Here is a 12,794-nt window from a genome sequence, read left to right as displayed (position 1 = left end):
CTGTGATGTCATTGATTCATAATCGATTACTATTAATTAATTGATTACATGTTGCAGCTCTACTACCAAATACACATTTTACATATCCCATAGAACATGCATATTTATTTAAAAAAAAAAAATTGGGTATGAATGAGTGTGCTGTACTCTTATTGTGTAGTATTCGGTATAAAATAACTTTGTCCACCCTGATGAACTGATATTGACTATGCCAGAATAAGAAACCTAGACCATCACAACATATAGTAAGGTCTGTCTTAAAGAACAGTAACAATAAAGTCTGTTATTAAAGGTCTGAGAGGGTAAGAGAAGGTGCATAAGACCTGTCAGAAAAAAAAAACTTGAACTAACAAAAAACTGTAAGCAAACTTCAGGGGAAAAAAAAGTATGACACGTGGTCCATTTAAGAGCTCAGAAGTCATTCAGAATTAGGCATACAGAATAAATCATTAGAATTATTGTGGGTATGTGTGGTAGCCAAGGTATTAAAAGTTGAAAGGCAGAGGTTGAGGTGTAGTGGAGGAATCAGGGACTGTTATTGATCAGTGCTGGGTGGTATCCAGAGGACTGTGGGTAAAAAGTTACCCTAGTTGAAATGAGTTTAAGGCCACACACCTTCAGGAGAGGAGAGTCCAGGAGAAGATTAATCTAAAGTTACTTTCTCCATCTCCACTATGTCATTCAAACTGCCCTCAGCCTTAAACCTCTCTGTCTGTCTCACACACACTCATCAGCTCACACACACACACACACACACACACACACACACCTGATCCTTCTGTACACAAACGCGCACACACAAAACTCACAAAATCATCAAAACACACACACACACACACCTGCCTCATTCACATCAAACATGCAGAATAAGAAGATTTCTCCAATCTGCAACCGTCCAACTTCCCCACTCAAACAGGTACTTTTTTAAGAGATCATGCCAAAGATTTGTTTTCTTTTCTCTACAGCCTTTTTTCGTTTTCTCTCTCTCGCTCACTCCCTCTCTCTTTCTCTGAAGCCAGAAGTGTAATCCCTGGCAGATAAAACTAAGAACTTACAACAGGAAGATTACCGAGAGCTTTGTAGCCTGTGTGTAGCAAGTCAACGTTGGTATTGGAGAGCTCTTCAAGTGCTTAACTCATGAACTGAGCTCCCACACACTCACAGGAGAGCAGGATAATGATAGCTGTATTACTGTAACAGGCTCAAAACACTCTCATGCACATGGTCTGGCTGCTTGAGGATTCTTTTAAGCAGAGAGATGCATAATGGCCATGAGCTGAGAACTGGTAGTGATCCAATAATGGGGACACAGGGTAGTTTAAAAGGTAAATGAGGTCCATCCAAAACCTCCTGGAAAGGAACAAGCTTTGCTGTATGTTAGCCAGAATCTGATCACGAAAGACGTGCTTTACCAGCACAGGACTGGAAAAACATTTCTTAAGGTGAGGCCAGCACACTGATACTTCTTACATTCCTAAAGCACAAACAGTCTTCATAGATGCTTTGAGGAGGAAGATATAACCCTCTCTCTGCTCAAATAGCCCTCACTTTATTTATATTTTCATCAAATGGAGAGATTTCACAGATAAAAGCTCAAAGACTCCCTCTCTTTTTCTCAGTCCTGGGCCTTAAGGTCTTAAAGCATCTCAGATTCTCAGGCCTCGTCCTGCATCACTCACCAGTGGAGGGCTGGCTGAGGGGGATTATTCTGGTAGAGTTTCACGGATTATGAGGGCAGTATTGGGGTCTTACTGCCCCTCTGTCAGTGGGACTTCATGGCCTCATCTCTCTGAGGGATGGGCAGCCCCTGGAAGCCCACATAACCGGCCTCAAGCTGGGCTTAACCGTGCACCCCTGGCCTTGGCCCGGGGTTCAAAAAGGGGGTAAACTAGACAGAGGTAAAACAGAGAGCAGAAACAGAGAATCCTTTATAAGTTAAAAGTACCCTTTCTAAACAGCTAAGAATAGTATTGGTGCGGTTTACAGTATTGCTAAGGAAAAAAGGATTGTTACTTCAACGTATTGTAATTTAATACAGTACGTCATTAAGCTATAATGATAATTTCACATTGATAAACCACGTTTCACCATATAGCGGCGGTTTCACAGACATGGCTTATCATAGGTGCAGACTAAAATGCATGTTTGAGCTACTTTAATTTCAAAACACCTATTTTAACATATATCAGGGCCATTGTTTTGTCTCAAGATGTACACCAGTATAGTTTTTTGTAAGGTTTGTTTGTAAAAACTTAAATGTCCCAAAATAACTAAGGCCTAGTCCTGGATTTATCTAAACCTTGTCCAGGAAACCGCCCCCAATAATGTTTGGAAAAACAGAGATTGACCACAATTCATAGTAAGTCTATGAGAAATACACTTGCACCCAATACAGCGAATTTACAAAGCAGAATAAAACATGTTTTTAAAATGTGCCCTTTATTATACTGTATGTTATGTCATAGCCAAATGCAAATGCCTAATCCTTGCCTAAAACTGTGACATAACATGTTTGTAAAGAAACAGAAACACAAACACTGAAAAGACCTTGTGGAGTCAAAACCCAGCAGTGTCTGCACAAACTAATTTAAAAACACCACCACCATCTGTGAGCTCAATTAAATTATGTTTATTACTTTCATTTCTTTTAATTAATGCTGCAGTCTGAATGATGGAGAGAGAGAGGGAGAAAGAGAGAGAGTGAGAGAGAGAGAGAGAGACACACAGAGAGAGAGAGAGTGCAGTGAAATAAGTGTAAGTCTGGCCCTGCTCCACTCAAGACTCTCAGGTCATCAACATCATAATTGTATAGTATTTAATAGTTCTGCCAACTTATGAAAATAAAGTTTTCTTACTGTACAGAATTATTTTGCTACAATGTCTTGTGAAGAAAAGTAAAACAAAGTAAAATTGAATATGACCGCACAAAGTTTCTAATGTCTTTCTTAAAACTTTTGAAGAAAAGAAAAATGTGAAGCAGCCATAAGTATGCTGTTGCCTCACTCTGAAAGGGCTTTATGTAAATCTAAAGAGCTTTGCGGTGACTGCGTTTGCCGTTTCTTTATATTAAAATACAGACCATAATTTATGAAGCGTGAACTGATGAAAATCCTCAGATCAGTGCGTCCCTGTGTGGAAGACTACTGTTAAATGACAGTGAGGAGAGAGCGGCGAGCAGGGAGATGTAAAATCGTTTCGCTGGAAGAACGAAGGAGGAGGAGAAAAGATGTACTAGTGATTCAGAACATCCCTTTTCCGGCAACCCAAGACAGCCTATTCCACCCTTCCTTGATTCGTACAGATTAATTCTTCACCCATTTTAAAAACAGCATCTCCACATGCTAATATCAAAGTTTTAAAAGATGCTTCCATCCCTGAATGTCAAATGAAAAAAAAAATGATGAAAACTAATGCAGATTCTTTATGCACAGATGCAAGTTCTTTAAAACATAAATGAAACCTGCAGTCTAGATGGATATATCTATATTATAAATAAATAAATAGCCTGAATATCCAAATAATCTAAAAGGACTGCTGAAAACATTAACGCATTCCAAACATTCCCAAGATATGATAGACTAACAGCTAATTTCTTATGCCAATAATATCAAGTCGATTTTTTATGTATAGATTAGTTAATTATTAAAGAAGACAAGACAGGTTGATAAAACAATGAAATGTTTATGAATATATTCAAGGCTATGGCATTCATCCTAAAAAAACTTAAAGGGATAGTTCACCCAAAAATGAAAATATTGTCATTAATCTTCGGAATACAGTGTTAGATGTTTTATATTTAGTCCGAGAGCTTGTTGACCCTTCATTGAAAATCTATGTATGGTATAGTGTCCATGTCCAGAAAGGTAATAAAAACATCATTAAAGTAGTGTATGTGACATCACTGGGTCAATTAGAATGTGCATCGAAAAGACATTTTGGTCCAAAAAAAAATTACGACTTTATTCAGCATTGTCTTCTCGTCCGTGTCTGTTGTAAAGCGCATGCGCGACTCTAAAGTTACGTGACTGCAGTGATGCGGATGACGTATGACGCGGCTGACGTGTTATCTGGTGCGCCCCAGCTGTTTTTAAAAAATTTTTTTTGCTTCGTTTACAGTCTGAGGGAGACTCATGCTGTAAGTTTGAAAAAAAACTGTGCAAACATGTCGGAGGATAACACGTCATCCGCGTCACGTGACTTTAGCAGAAGACAATGCTGAATAAAGTCGTCTTTTTTGTTAATTTTGGAACAAAATGTTTTTTTGATGCTTCAACACATTCTAACTGACCCACTGGTGTCACATGGACTACTTTGATTATGTTTTTATTACCTTTCTGGACATAGAAAGTATACCGTGCATAGATTTTAACGGAGGTCTTATGAGTTTAGAAAGACATGAGCACTGAAAAAAAATGATTCATTCAATTTACTCAATTTTTTTAAGTTAAGTGGTTGCAATCAATTTATTTAAGCTACATTTAAACGGAAAAAAAATTAGAAAGGCAAAACAAAACAAAAAACTTTTGTTTAAATTTAGCTTAAATAAATAGATTGCAACCACTTACCTTAAAAAAATTAAGTAAATTGAATGAATCATTTTTTTCAGTGAGGGTGAATCATTAATGACATTATTTTTATTTTTGGGTGAACTATTCCTTTTTATAGCAAAGTTCAAAGATCAGTCACTCTTAGCAAAACAAATGTAGACTGAAGGCAGTGCCCTTTAGAAACTATTACTAACTATCCCAAATTGTGTTTACAGGACCATGATGACATTACTATAGACCCTCAAGATTGCCTCTGTGAATGTCTTGAGGGCCACTCTAATCCACAAACTAGCGAAATTTCCATTTCTTTTTGTATTAGAAGATTCGTTATTCACCCTGCACCTTCTGTCTCACCTCAGGTCTGTGTACATGAAGGTGTCCCTCCAGCCACACACAAAGAAATCATAAACAAGGCCTCTAGGCTTTTGTATCTTTACAATGAACACAGACCTGTAGCGTATGCGTGTTTGCGGTTAATCCCATTTGACTTTATTTATGCTAAGGTCATCTCAAACTCCACACTCAGAGAAAACAACCTCTGCATACAGGAATAGAATAAAATCATAATCCATAAACAGTGTATGTGTGTAGGATAGAGATTGAGGTACTACATGATCTAAGTAAATGGAGTTCTGCTGGAAATGTGACATCTTCAATCAAAACCCAACACTGAGAAGCCTCCCTGTGGACCAGAGCAATGATAAACAGGCTGCAAATACTCCTGCGCTCTGGGTTTGGATAGGCTGGTCTGGTGGTCTCGTACTCACTGATGGGCAAACAGCGATTCGGAGCACAAACCGTAAACCCATGAAGGCTTGAGACTGTTTTTTAGGAAACGGGACTGTGTGTGTCCTCAGTCCACTGAATTTGGGTAATTAAATGTTTAAGTTGGGCAGGACTTCTCAGCCACACACACAAGTGCTGCTCTGTGATAAACCCCTCACAATAATTAAATATGGCCTACATTATAACGCACACTCACTGGCGTAAATAAAAACACTCGGCCCGTGGGGATTTAATCTGGCCATGTATAAGCCCCTCTGCAGCGGCCCGACCCATCGCTCTCATTCACACTCGGTGGGCTTCCCCTACACCTCTACACTCTACGTCCCACACCCTTAGCCAGAGAGGGACCGCAGAACCAGTTAATTAGACTCACTAAAGCATTAAGTGAAGAGAATCATAATGCATACATAACAATCCTACAGAGCAGCTAATACATGCCTGTATTCAAATGCTATGAGTAAAGTGTGCAGAAGGAGGACAGAGGAATAGAGAAGACCAGAGAGATGAAATAAGGCATCCTGGATGTCATAATGAAAGTAAGAGGAAATGTAGCTACATTACCTACCAAATAAAGATTAAAGAGTCTATAGCTTTGTTGCAAAATAGCATTTAAAGGCATGTAGAAGAAAGCAACCAAGTAGCTTACACGATTTGCTTGTATTTTTTTAATTTCCAATATATTTCTGTACATATGCATATTTGTGTACTTAGTAGTAGTGCTGTCTATTGTATTCTTTCTTTTTATATGCAAGTTGTACATATGACAACAAATGATTTTGACATGTATGTTAAGTAAGTAATCATTGACGGCGGGCCGTTGAATTATTCGAAAAATAATGCGTTACACCTCGGGTGTTTATTATTTTTCAATAATTCAATGGACCGGAGTCAATTATTCCGCTTATACTACGGTAACCACACCTCAAAACATTCATTACATGATATATTTAAAGGGATTTGTCAATTTTTTTGTACTTAAATTGCTATTGTGAGTAGGACTATTTCTTCTGCGTCTCATCCAACGGCTCTTTTGCTTGTTCCAAAACGTCATTTAATGGAGGCTTGAGCCGTTGATAGCATTCTAATGCAGTTATTAATGAAGTTATTAGAAAGAGAGCCAGATCAACATAGACACAGAGAGAGATAGAGAGAAAGCGAGCGAGAGGAGAGGGCGACCAAGAGACAGAGGGCGAGAGATTGTGTAAACGAAGCTACCTCTGTGCATTTCTAAACAGCGCTGTTATTGCCTCGAAAAACCATCTGTAATGTTGTTTTTGTTAGTCCGTTATTACAGTTTACTATGTGGAGTGATATGGAACTGTAATGCAGTCAAGAGAGCTGCCTGGAACTACGTTCGCCGTGCGTTTTCCAGAAAATAATGGCACACCTCAGAACGCTCATCAGCCAATCATATTCAAGCATTCAACGGTCCGATAGTGTAAGTGATATTATGTCTATTATTATGACTATTTCCAAATCTAGCTAATGCAGTTTTTTTATTTAACAAAGTATCTGTGCCTATTACCCCATCCCTGAATGACACGTACAGTAAAGCCAAAAACTGTGATTTTGCCTTGCATGTCAGTCAGACAACTCTTGCTGTCTAACCTGCAAAAACATCAGACCTGTCAAATGTCAAAGACATTATGCAGGACTAGTTAAGCAAATGGAGCAGAATAATATGTAGAAGAAAAAAATACATTAGACTGCTGAATACAGTACTTGTCTTCAAAAGGTAAGAATGAAACGAGAAATAAAATGATTATAGGCAAAGCAGTTATTTATATTTAAATAAACTGTGCTCTACTCCTTCTATTCCTTCCTGTGGCAAACCAATAATGTGCTAAGGGCCATTTCTTACTTTAGGTGAAGAAGAGGCCAACTCTCTTCCCATCACAGCAGCGACAGCTGACGGTGCCGGGGCAGGTGTTGAGGCTGTTCCCTCTAAGGCTGAAGTCTTTGGTGTGAGCACAGGGAGCACGGCAGGGATGGGGCCAGGACACGGAGGCTGAGGGGCATGACGTTTGGTGTTGCTTTGCACGGCAGGCATGGCTGCACTTGATGATTTGGGCTCGTAGAACGGGTTTGACCTTAGAGAAGGAAAAAAAGGACCATCATTACAGATGACATAATAATAACCAATAGCTATTTGAAAGATTTTGGTTTTAGGGTGAATAGATGTAAAAAATGTGTTTGCACCGCCTTACAGTATATTTGGTCCGTATATAATTTTTAATTGCAAAATCTCCTTAAGATTTATACTCAAAATTGAATATTTTTTTTTTCAGATCCAGGTATACATAAATTGTGCAAACACCTTAAAATGAATGCTTGTAAATATTTATAAGTCACATTATATATTACATATAATTTTATCCAAAAACTTACCTTTTCTGTGTATGTGTATCGGCTTAACATATCACCCTCTTCTATACGTTACATTATTACTACGCATGCTAGTACGGTTTAATCTTACGCCGGTTTCACACCGCATGCGTGAGCAGCGCATATGCGTAGCTTGAGCAGCGTGTGAGGAGAGCGTTTGCTGCGCATGGCCATTGTGCTTTCACACCGGCGGGTTTGCAGCGCATCTGTGCAGTTTAAATAACAGTATAAAAATCTCAAGTGCACATTACATTATTTTACATGCATTTATGAGCAAAACCTCTTCAAGACGCTTTTTGAAGGTCAGTGTAATTTATATAACTGTGATTTGTTTAATACACATTGTTTTCGTGCTGTTCTGGTCCGTGTAATGACAGATATAGACACAAAACACAATTATAGACATAAAATGCCCATGGCACATTATAAAATCTGTTTCTCTGAAGTTTTACGTTAAAATAAAGAATTCACTCAGTGATTGAAAGCATGAAGCAGTCGATCGTGTTTCCCTTCAACAGTTTAAGCATAAGATTTAAATTGATAGATTAATCTATTTCTCTGACAATTATTAAGATAGATGAGGACTCATTTGCTGGGCAGAAAGTGAATGAACGCAGTCTTCTGGCAACAATGTGTTAATATTTCATTGCTTTCTTTTAAATTGCTCAAAGTCAAGTCACATTCGTGATTTTATTGTAAAATTACACTTTTTCACGTCAATTCACGACCATAAAAACCATAAACAATGCACTGTCACTTTAATTGAGCGCGAGCAGCGCAGCAAAAATAGAGTCAACGCCGAAACGGTAGTAGCACTGCTGCTTCAGCAACGCTCCTGCCACGCGAGCACGCGCGGCTCACGTGTGCGGTGTACATGCTTTAACTTGTTAACATGGGCGCCGAAAAAAACAAGTGCCGCTTGCTCACGCATGCGGTGTGAAACCGGCATTAGCCGCTGTACTCTGCTGCTTATGTTGTCCACTGACTTTTCTGTTTTCTCTCCTGCTTTTACTAATTTAAAGCTGCTTTGAAACAATTAAACAATTGCGAAAAGCACTATATAAATAAAATTGAATTGTATTAAGCATGTGTGTATGTATGTGAGTGTTTGTGGTTTTCTGCGGGTAAAGAGTCATCAGCGAACATTATTAGCCAATAAAACGCTCTGCTGAGTATGAGAAGATCCAGGTGCTCCAAAGGGTCATGCCTCATGAACTATGACCTGTGGTCTCATCCGACAGCTCACTGACAGGCGGACACATACGTTCCGCTGGCATCAATACACACTGCTGTGTATAGCCCTATCACTCATCGCACATGCACACACACACACACACACACACACGCACGCACGCAACCTCGTACGTAAACGAACACACACACATACACACACACATACACACAAAGTGGAGACAGTAGAGAGATGACTGAGCAGGTATTCAGCTGAAAGACAAGGCTAAAGACATGAAGTATAACAAACTCTAAAACTTAAGGACAAAGACAGTATGGATAAAGAGAGACAGAGCGAAAAGGTGTTGCTATAGAACTCTGGAATGTCAACTATAAAGCCAAACATATATAAAAAAGAGACTTGAAAGCTGTAGTTCAAACAGTCAAATAGGGAGTGATGGAAAGGTTGTATAACATCCTTAAAAGAAAAATCCACCTCATAGTGATACCATTGGTTGAGGCTGTGTTGCAAAGTCAGACAGTTTAAGAATTTTAACAGATGTGTTGATAAATGTCTCAAACAGACAACTGTCTACAAATGTCTTTTAACTGTCTTCGCAAATTAAGCTGACACACAGAAATAATTTTACCATCAAAAATTAAACTCTCCAACTTTATAAGCTTTTTTTAAGAATGGGAAAGTTTGGAATTGCGTCTCTCTGCAGAAGCAATGTGAGTACGGGACAAGCAAGGTGGAGAGATGGACAGACAAGGCCAAAGAATGTGGAGAACAACAGAAGCCTTGTTTCTGCTGAAAGAACTCGATCACCACTTTCTTCTCCTCCGACAAGTGCTTTTCTCCTTTACTCACACACACACACACACACACACACACACACACACACACACACACACACACACACACACACACACACACACACACACACACACACACACACACACACACACACACACACACACACACACACACACACACACACACACACACACACACACAGAGCAAATATTGGGAAGATTTCGAGTTCTTCCAAATAAAAATGTTTTTTAAAGCATCATGAAACACTAACCAACACTTTTTAAGATGTTAACAAAGTTAGTTGTGTTGCACATCATAGAAGACAATATTAGTATCTGTTAATTTTAACATTAGGAAAAAACTAGTTAATTTTTTAGCTTTTTTGTGATATTGTTGCCTTCCGGTTTTAAACTCCATATCGTGTAAACTTCACAGGCTGTGATGTGGCAAATTACAGTAGTACATCATGACCGTCAATGCCTCATTATTATTTATAAGAAAGCGTGTTCTTATCCAATGCGGAGACGTTTCGCATTTGTGCGTGCGCGCGTGCATGTGCTCTGTGCGGCCCGGGGAAGGGGTGTCTGGGAATCAGGATAATCGCACATGGATACGGTTCTGTAAACGTGACTGTGCCATTACGCACACTCTGTAGATACGTTGGATGATTTTCCCTGCGATGCTGTCAGGGCGAGGCTCACCATCAACTGAATTTGCTCGGGACAGCTACGTGAGGCAGGTGGACTTTGATCTGTTCTGAGGTACCTTGATGACCTGATGTACTTAGGACTTTTCCTTATCTTCAAACACGCTATTATTTCAACTATAACAGTTTTACTTGACCTTTGTTTATATTAAATATTATATTCAGTTTAATTATTTCTGTAATACTGCTAATCTTATTAAATCATAGCTTAAATCAGTTGCCCCGCTCACTCATCGGTGTTCTTCTCACAGCGTCCACGCCCATTTATGTAGCATTTATCAAAATGATAATGAGGTAGACTGGAGCTGAAACAGCGGGGTTTCATGACGCTTTAAATTAAAACACACCAACAATTTAATATCCTAAAAAATAGCCCCTCATACAGGGTATCCCGGAATTCCCTCACTCACTCGTCTAGTTCCTCTTCCTCAGTTTTGGCAGTGTCGGCATACAGGTACTTTTTCATGTCCACCGGCCGGATGTTCTTACTCTTGCTGCTTCTAGGTGGAGATCTCTTGTGCTGGGGCTCCGGTTCATCGAATGGGTTGCCATCCTGAGAAGGATCCGGGTCTAGGTCTGGCTCATCAAAAGGGTTTGAGAGATTGAGTGATGTATTTGGATCATAAACAGAGTCATGATCTTTGACAGGGGACTGCACTTGAGGCTCATGAGATGGTTCTAAAAACACACACAATACAAGACATCCTTAACTGTTTAATCTGAACTGATGTATTAAAAAGGAGAAAGTCAGCATGGTTAAGTCTTCCAACAATTCACTTATTGATTTATTTATTAAGGACTAAATTAGTTTGTCAAAACTCAATCCCTTTAACACCATAATTGATCCTATGCAAAACAAGGTCACAACAGTACACAGTGTATTTGTCTTCACAGGATGTGGTAAAAACTGTCTGTTCACACCCTCCTCTTACAATATGTATGTATACGTGTCTAAGAAAACCATTCACACAACAGCACATCTTACCATGCACACACTCTCACTAAGCATGAACCAACACGACATTGCCAAAAGTCAAAAACCCTTTGGTGCTTCCGAAACAGACCACACACATTATCTTTCTAACAACTTTTGCCAAACCACAAAACTCAGAGGCAAAATTGTTTTTGTGCCATCATAAAGATGAAAAATTACAATTGGCTACCACAGACAGATAAGCACATGCCTTCTTGACTATACGGTGAGTGGCACATTTAAACAAATGCAAAAGGTTCATTGCACCTACACTAGCTTTACTTTGATCAATATGCTTGATCAATACCGATCACATCTACAAAACAGTGACCACAGACAGATACAGACTGTATTAGCTATTAACACATGACTATATGCTGTCAAAGCACAGTTTGTTTACATTATACAGATTTGACACACACAAATTAAGCACCAATAAAAACTTTAAAATTTTACTTGATACATCAACACACTTGTCAGATTGTTAATGAGCTTGCCCTGATGTTAAAGAAGGCAGGAGGGTCACACAAAAGGTCATATATGTCAATCCTTACCGTCCTCATCCGGGTCACCAAAAGGGTTAAGGTCAACCGGGTCATTAGTCTCATCGAAGGGGTTGGAGCTCATATTGCTCTGGTCTTGGTCGTCCTGATCCAGGAAGTTCAACTTGCTGATCAGCTCTATGCAGTAGACATCCAAACCACGATAACAGGGAAAAGATGAAGCAGAAGGAAGAAAAACAAAGAGAGAACATCACTCAGCGGTCCAAAACAAACAACTGAGGAAAACCAATTTGATCCAAAACAAACATAACATCTTAAATAGAATGTGGCAACACAACTAACCAATAAACTGATAAAGAAATCTACACTTTGAAGTGAACCGCACCATGATCCTTTCGGTTGAAGGAGTTGTATGTTCCAGTAGAGCTGATGTAGGGTTTCGTTCCGAACTAATACTCACAGTCAGTGGGCCCAAAAATACAGTTCCTATAAACTCATTCAGGAACCAGCAGGCTGTGTGAGCGTGGAGCTCAGGGACTCTCAGAGCCTCTTATGCCAGAATGTCCTGCGTATGTGTGTGTATACAGGGTGACAGAATGAAGTGCTCTCTGAGGTGATAAGAAAGGTTTGGTCTCTGTCTTCTTCACCACCATGCCACCCTGACCCATATTAGGCCATAAGAGATTTGAATAAAATGCGGCACTGTGGACCTCTAGGACACATCACAGAATATCCCACAAAGCACTGCCTTGAAGTGATGAAAACCAAGCTTTTTTTGTGAATAGTTTGGTTCACTACAAAATGCAGAAGGTGGATTGAGGTATGATATAATATCGAAATGAATAAAAGAGAAAATAAACAAATGATAAAACAAAAATTATCATCACATGTGGGCAAATAACAACTT

The 12,794-nt window shown here is 39.2% G+C and overlaps 1 protein-coding gene across 8 annotated transcripts in view; it reads right to left on the bottom strand.

The window, feature by feature from the left end:
* Window positions 1–12,794, bottom strand: part of ehbp1 (EH domain binding protein 1) — a 145,312-nt gene that overhangs the window by 75,996 nt on the left and 56,522 nt on the right. For all 8 annotated transcript variants that reach the window (XM_065255203.2, XM_065255204.2, XM_065255207.2 and 5 more), the window contains 3 exons: window positions 11,939–12,064; window positions 10,822–11,089; window positions 7,195–7,423 (listed from right to left, as the gene is read on the bottom strand). In XM_065255203.2, the coding sequence (XP_065111275.1) occupies window positions 7,195–7,423; window positions 10,822–11,089; window positions 11,939–12,064 (623 nt within the window). The remainder of the gene's footprint in view (window positions 1–7,194; window positions 7,424–10,821; window positions 11,090–11,938; window positions 12,065–12,794) is intronic.

This window comes from Paramisgurnus dabryanus, chromosome 17 (assembly GCF_030506205.2).
Source record: "Paramisgurnus dabryanus chromosome 17, PD_genome_1.1, whole genome shotgun sequence".
NCBI classification, from domain to species: Eukaryota; Metazoa; Chordata; class Actinopteri; order Cypriniformes; family Cobitidae; genus Paramisgurnus; species Paramisgurnus dabryanus.
Note: the sequence above shows the minus strand (reverse complement) of the source record. Positions and strands in the feature narration are given on the sequence as shown.